General features: G+C 33.3%; 1 protein-coding gene across 1 annotated transcript in view; it reads left to right on the top strand.

Annotated features, from left to right (window-relative positions):
- LRCH1 (leucine rich repeats and calponin homology domain containing 1) overlaps window positions 1-7,263 on the top strand; it is a 109,863-nt gene that overhangs the window by 72,637 nt on the left and 29,963 nt on the right. The window contains exon 19 of the mRNA XM_023537753.1: window positions 1,576-1,648. Within this exon, the coding sequence (XP_023393521.1) occupies window positions 1,576-1,648 (73 nt within the window). The remainder of the gene's footprint in view (window positions 1-1,575; window positions 1,649-7,263) is intronic.

The raw sequence follows: 7,263 nt of genomic DNA on the forward strand, positions 1-7,263 counted from the left end.
TGCTGGAGGGGAAAACAACGGGAAAAATTAGTGGAAGGAGTTGCTTATGTAGAGAGTCAAATCTGTGGTTACTTGTTAACAGTTCTAACAAAGCCATTTAATTGGGTAGGGAAATTAATGACATTTTATTCTAAAAATGTTTTTTCTTTCAATTTGTCACAGTTGAGCATATTTTTAATAGCACTCCTCAACAGTAGGAATAGAAAAACATCTTAAATTTATGCTAATTTGGCATAGTATATATGAAGATGTTTATATTGGCCATCGCCAAATTTTTTATTAAGGTGAATCAGTGGGGTTCTTGATTACCATATAAAGAAGGCAGATCTGGATAAAATAAGCATTGGTTGCCAAAACAAACTGATGTTGAATTGACAGCATAAGATTTTCCCACTAATTTGGGGTCAAGGCATGTGTTCTTATTAAAAGCTTCCAATGAGATTCTGCATATTTCGGAACTGCTGCCTCAAACCATTTCCAAAAATGGGGGTGGGACCCCACAGGTTCCTGATGTTCACAGGAGGTTCGGGCTGACCTCTTTGCTCTGGGAAATCCCTTTGCTTAGCTTATGTGATACTTTAGATGTATTTCTCTGTGAATACAGCTGCATGCTTTTAGAAAATATAAGTATAACTTACTTAGCTACTTAACACACTAATTAATTAATTCAGTGTATATTCATTAGCACCTACGTGCCAAGGTATGATAGAAGTAAAAAAGACACAGTTCTTGCCTCAGTAGTTTTATAGTCTAATTCAGCATACCATGCATTTATTTTCTTCTTTAAGGTGCAAAATGATCTAACATTACAGAGTAATGGGAGCAAGTATTCTCCAAATGAGGTAAGTTTCTTGAAGATTAATAAAAACTGAGGTAGTCTGTGAAGCTTGAATTGGAATATCTTTTACAGAAATATATAGTCTAAGATTGTCATGATGAATGAGTTCATTATATTGCAAATTCTCTGCAGCAGTCTCTCTAATAAGCTATCAGGGCCTTATCTGGCCCTATCCATAATTAAATATCAATTTTAGAAGATATATTTTGAAAACCAAAGATGGGAACATCTTTATAGAAAAGAAGTGAAAATAGTTCAAATAGGCAACATTTAGAAAGTCTTGTTACCCATAAATGATTCAGTGTGTGGCTTCCCTATAGATGAAATATCCTGTCAGTGTTACCTGTTTCTTCACCTAATTGTGTTATGAGATTCTTCATCAGATGTGCCCTCTGTAAAGTGGATGCGAATGTGTGCTTGTGTGTGTATACCTATGCACACACATGCACACATCTATTCTGGAGCAGAAAAGGATTGCCAGTTTCACATGCTTGTAAAATATTTTTATAATGAGCAAATAAAATTGAATGGATCCCTCCAAAACAATTCTGTTGATTATGCTATTTAAAGCATTTGCAAAGTGAAGATGCATTGATTATCATACTGTTGGGTCAGGATTTCATTACACAGCAGCAAATGCAAAAAGTAGTGGTTTTATTAAAATCCTAGAGCATAGAGAAGCATGGATAGTTCTGTTTCAGTTTTTAAAAAAATTTTCTTTCCTTGAAACATCACAGATTAGCGAGAACGCCCCAGCAATCTCTCCTACCACCAACAGTACAGCTCCATTTGGCCTGAAGCCTCGATCAGGTAATTTAAAACCTCATCGTTCTTAAACTTGTAAACGACTCAGTGGTTTCTCTTTAGCCTTTTAAATGTATACAGCTTTGTCAGTTCTGGAGAGTCTGAGTCCTGGCATCAGTACCTGGCTACAGCCTGGGAAGACCAGATTTTGGAGCCTTGTTTTCAGTGAATCAGCTGTTAAGTTTATGTTATCAATCATAGATATCTTACCTCCTTTCGAATTAGAGCAGAGTAAAAGGAGATGGGGCATGTAAGTGCCAAAGAAATATTCTGTTGAGTTTTTTAACCCAGGGAAGATAAAAATAGCTAGCCCTTTGCCCCAGTAGTTGGTTCCTGGTATCCTGATAAGTTAAAGAAAGGCCTCTGGGAGGGTGGGGCCTTTCTGAGCCATCCCTCATTTGCTTTCTGAGCCTTGGTAGAGTCTGAGTGTAACCGGGTGATCATTCCAAGGCTCACACAACTAGTCAGGAGCCTTTTTTTTTTAAAGAGCCTTTATGCTCGTATTACCTATTTTCTTTTAATTTTGTATTAGTATATTCACAAGTATAAATTATAGCAATGTAACTACTGATTTTAGAAAGAAGGACTGTGGAAAAATTTGGTTCTTCCAATTTCTCCACGTACTTCAAGTTCTGGCGCTATCTACTTTCTTTTAGGTCCTTCTTTGTTTTCATATTTTTGATTCTTAGGTCTTTTGCGTATACTCACTACTAATGCTTTTAACTAAGTTCTAAAAAATTACTCAGAGGCTTTTAAGCAAAAGCTAGTTAAAGAACTCAGGTATACCTGGGTTTTTCAGTAAAGCATTTTGGCAACAGTAGAATTTATATATGTGTATATTTTCACAAAGGATGCCATAGAGAAAAAAAACAAAGATGATTCTTTCATAAAGGAAAGTTTTTCATTTTTGGAGCAAGTTGATTGATAGGTACCATGTGGCCAGGTGTAATGGTTTTCCCTGCATTTTGAATGGGCTGTAAGACAAAGCTGTTCGAGAAAATGCATGGGCGTGAAGAGGGTTGTTAGTAGGTATTTTATAGAAAGTTGTTTGACTTATTATGAAATATGTTCAAATGGCTGGGCTCCTGATTTTTGGAACTGAGCATACACAACCAGATCTGAGATGGACTCCCATTCCCACAGTCTCAAGTGTGTGATGAGAGAAATGGAGGTCAGCTGGGGCATATCTCATCAGCGCCTTTGGTGCTGGCCTGCCAGGGGAGTTATCGCTGCACACTGAATACCTCATATTGGGCTACAGATTTTCTCCTCATCCTTACAGGCGGTTTTACACAATTTAAAAATTTTTTCTAATTGGTCAATTCAAAAGTTGAACAAATCTTTAAAAAGATATTCTTTTGAATGTGCATCTTTACAATTTAGTTGTAAAATTGTGGTGTCTCAGTGACATTTTAAAATTCCTTTTATGGAATCAAAATAGTTTATCAACTTTGTACTTTCACTGTTAAACCATTTCAGTTCTTTATAGTGGTGCAAAATAAATGGGGTATTTATTCTGAATAGTAAAAAACAAAGATAATTTCCTCTGCAAGCTTCTAACCTTCTGTAATGCTGACTAACGCAGGTGGAAGTTGACCTAGTTGTTGAAAGCTCCGTGGAGTTTGGTTGCTGTAAATAATGCTGATTTATCTTCAGAACATCAATGGATTTTGGAACTTTATAAAACTAGCATTTTATACTGGGAGTTTTTTTAATTTAGTAATTTAAAAATATTACAGTATGTATTTTTCATAGTTTCTAGAAAATAATATATAAAGCAATTTTAGTTGAATGTCATATAATTTAAAAAGATAGAAATTCTTTTTGATTGAGTAGCTTTGGAATTTTTAAAAGCCAATTTTATTTTAAAATTTAGTATATGACTATACGATTTCTGTGTTACAAATAAAAACTGACTGCTCAAATTAGCAAGTTGGAATAAGAACTTAGATTCTCAAAGTAGGCTGATAGTTTTCCTCAGGAAAAAAACCATTTTTTTCCTCTCTTGTGTTTTCCTTCAAAGAAAGACAACTGTATATACCCAAATATTTATTCCTAGAACAATGTCCATTTATGTTACTTGTCCTGCCTTTTAATTGAATATTTCCTATTTATAGCTCACATAGATATTTCCTAAACATACTATATGGATATTCAATACAAAAAATGTTATCATTTCATAAATGACCGACTCAGAAGTGCTTAAAATTGACCGACATCTATTGGTTAGGTAGGTTTGTTGTTAAAAAGATGCTACTAGTGTCCAAAATTGTTTTTATACTGACCAGTATTAAAGACAGTATTGAGAAGTGTGCGTTCAAGGGTTGAGCAAAGAATTGTCTAGATTCAACTATCAATAAAACATACCAATTGACTTATAGATGTCTTTAAAGAGAAATTTTATATTGCCTGGGAAAAAAATTCACAATGGCAAACACTGATTCCGTAATAGTTTTATTTTTAAATAATAGGTCAGCTACACATATTAAGCTTGGACTATGTAACCAAATTTTTTGTGTGAATCATATTTGCTAAGATTGTTTGTTATTTAGAGGGTCTTTGAAAAGGGTAGGTCTTTTACTTTTTTATCTACATAATCTACGGGTACTCTTTCTTTCTGCTGGCATGATTCGGTAGTACGTGAAGTCTTTAGGCTTGTGGAACTGTTAAGATTAACGATATTAACTGCATGCAAAGTATATGATCGATAAGTACTAACATTCAGTTTTTATCATTCTTTTTATTCCATGCGCCATCTTTCATTCTTCTCCTATATTGTACATTTGAAATTAAAACCATAATATGAAATTCGCTTCATTTCCATACAATCCTTATGCCATTTGTGAAATGCTGCTGCCCCTTTGGTTTTTCCTGGTCCTTGTGCAACTATACGCGGACTGGCTCTCTTGCTCTCCTGCAGACCCAGCCCTCACTCTTCCTCCTATCTCCTTCAACAAACTTACACAGGCACAAACATGGGACAACTCTAGCTACAGTGTTCCATCTGAAGGAGACAGTGACAATGGTAGGTGACTTTGTACCTATTCTTCAATGTGCTTATTAATAAGCCAATTAATAAACTGAACAGTCATTTCTGTGCAACTGAAGATAGACTTACATTCACTTGCATGACTGATATAAGAGATAATGAGTAAACCTGGAAAATGAAGTCAAGAAAAGTACATGTGTCTTGTTCTCTAGCAGTTTATCAAACTGCTTTTAATTATTTAAAATATTCTGAATTTGGGGAGGAGTTTACAATAATTTCTTCTCTATTTTTTCTGCTCGGGTTTTTTTACTCAGTTGCTTGTTTACAAAAATCTCAGGTTTGCACATTTGGATTATCTCCGCTTGCTCCTGCATCTGAATTAAACGCTTTTAGAGTTTGATCTTTTATAATCTGTGCTTACTGTTTGAGATTTTTAAGGTAACTAAGATGTGCTGTGGCTGATTGAGTGGTGTGCTGAAAATATGTTAACATTGAGAAGTTTCTAAAAATGAAATCACTTGCCTTCTCCTTTTTTTTGGTTTTGAAAATTACTTGCATATTTTGACTTTTGATACCTTTTTGACTGTAAGTTCATCTGCATAATAGTCAAGGATAGTAACTTGACCTGAGAATCAAATGTGCAAATAAAAAACTAAGGACACCTGACTAAGATTAATGTTGATATCTTTTAATTTCATGCCTTTAAATATTTTAAATAGCCTAAGAGGTGAAAATAAAATAAAATAATTATTTAGATCTATGTACCACATGTATCTGAATCTCCATTCTAGTCTAACTTAGTTCAGATTTTAAACATTTTACTTCAAGGTACAAAGTGGTAAAAGTAATGTTAAATGAAACAGAAAGTATGATTTATAGAGAAAGGAAGTGAGATGTGAGGTATTACTACAATACAAACACAATAGGGAGATGTTTTCTAATAATACTCACTTTTTAAATCTATGTTATATGTAATACATAGAAAGTTTATATTTAAAATATTTGCAGCGATTTCTGGCCAAAATTCAACCAAAAATGCTTTTCCAATTTCCTTTGGTAGAAGGATATGTATGTATTAGCAGGTTAGTTGAAAAGGAATTTTGTTATTTCATAGATTTCTAAAATTTGTAACTGAAAATAAGTATGATTAAACAACAACAACCACAGCAAAAAAACAAAAGTCCCTCCTTATATCATTCTGTTTTAAAGTTTGCAAGTTGAGGAGGGCTAAATGGAAACTTTCTTGATAAACTTGTTCGTTTACTTAAAACTAAAAAAAAGGCGGATAGAGGCATTTTTGTTTTCAGAAAGCATGGCTATTTGTGGTTCTAATGTTGTTTAAAGGAAATAAAGCCTACAATGAAAGATTTCTGTGTGATTTGTTATTTCCTTAGCAGTGATATATGAAACCAAAGGACTTTTTTTTGTTGTTTTTTTAAGCTGAGAAGCTCTAGACATCTTATGTAGCAGTATAATATATATCCTTATAGATGAAGCAACTAAAACTAGAAAGATAGGGTGACCTGTCGAGTCACCTTGCGAGGTAGAGGTGGATAGATGGGGCCATGCCCAGAGCCCCTCACTGTCTAACCTGTTCATTCCACTGCTGTTTATTGAGAACTCTCTGCAAATTACTAAGCCAAACTGCCTTCTTTTTATTAACAAGTGTAAGAATTCCATAGAGAATAATCATTGTGAAAATCTGAAAATAAAATAACCTTGCAATACTTATTTGGTATTTTTGTATGAGTGAAAATTCTAGATAATTCATGTGTAACTATTATGCTGTGCCACAATAATAATAAAGGGATTTTTTTTCAGTATTTATTTGGTTCAGTCAGTCACATCAGTTATTTTATGGTTGTCATTTTATTCCTATTTGCAGTTTGTCTGTAATATACCCTGAGCAACAGATAATTTTCTGTGCAGATATCTTTACAAATATCTATACAGGTTCTCAGATCTAATCTTTTATATGTCTTCATTCTCTGTCAAACTTTGCCTTCTCGTGAATACATTTTCCAGTACATTTTAAAAATTAATGAAGCTCCATTATATGTGTCCACAAGTATATAAGCTAATGTTGCAAAAAGAATACAGCCAATTTTTTATGTTGTTCTTACTGGTTCCTCCTAAGCAGGAGATCCTATTAAGTAGCCTCACTTGGCATTTCAAAGCTGATTACTACATCAGTTTTGTTTCCTCATATTTCTCCTTTATCTAATATCTGCAGCTATTTCAACCTTTGCAAATAAATGGCATCTTATTACCAGCCTAACCCACCGTAATATAACTTGCCTTTTATTTATATTGTTTAGTTATTGTTATACCTTATTTACTGTCTTGCTTTGTATTAAAATTACCCTTTAATTTAAATTCCAATATTTAAGTAAAATTTAAACCTTATTTTTATACCTTATTTACTGTCTTGCTTTGTATTAAAATTACCCTTTAATTTAAATTCCAATATTTAAGTAAAATTTAAACTCTTAAGCAGTAAATATTGCTTTCCAATATTTCATTTCAAATATATCTCTCTTTAAATCCCCTATTTTCTCTAAAACTCATTCTCCAAAGAAGTAAAAAATGGCAAATTGGCTAGAAGGAGTTTGAATTCCAGTCCCAAAGTTCT

Source organism: Pteropus vampyrus, unplaced genomic scaffold (genome assembly GCF_000151845.1).
Source record: "Pteropus vampyrus isolate Shadow unplaced genomic scaffold, Pvam_2.0 Scaffold198, whole genome shotgun sequence".
NCBI lineage: Eukaryota > Metazoa > Chordata > Mammalia > Chiroptera > Pteropodidae > Pteropus > Pteropus vampyrus.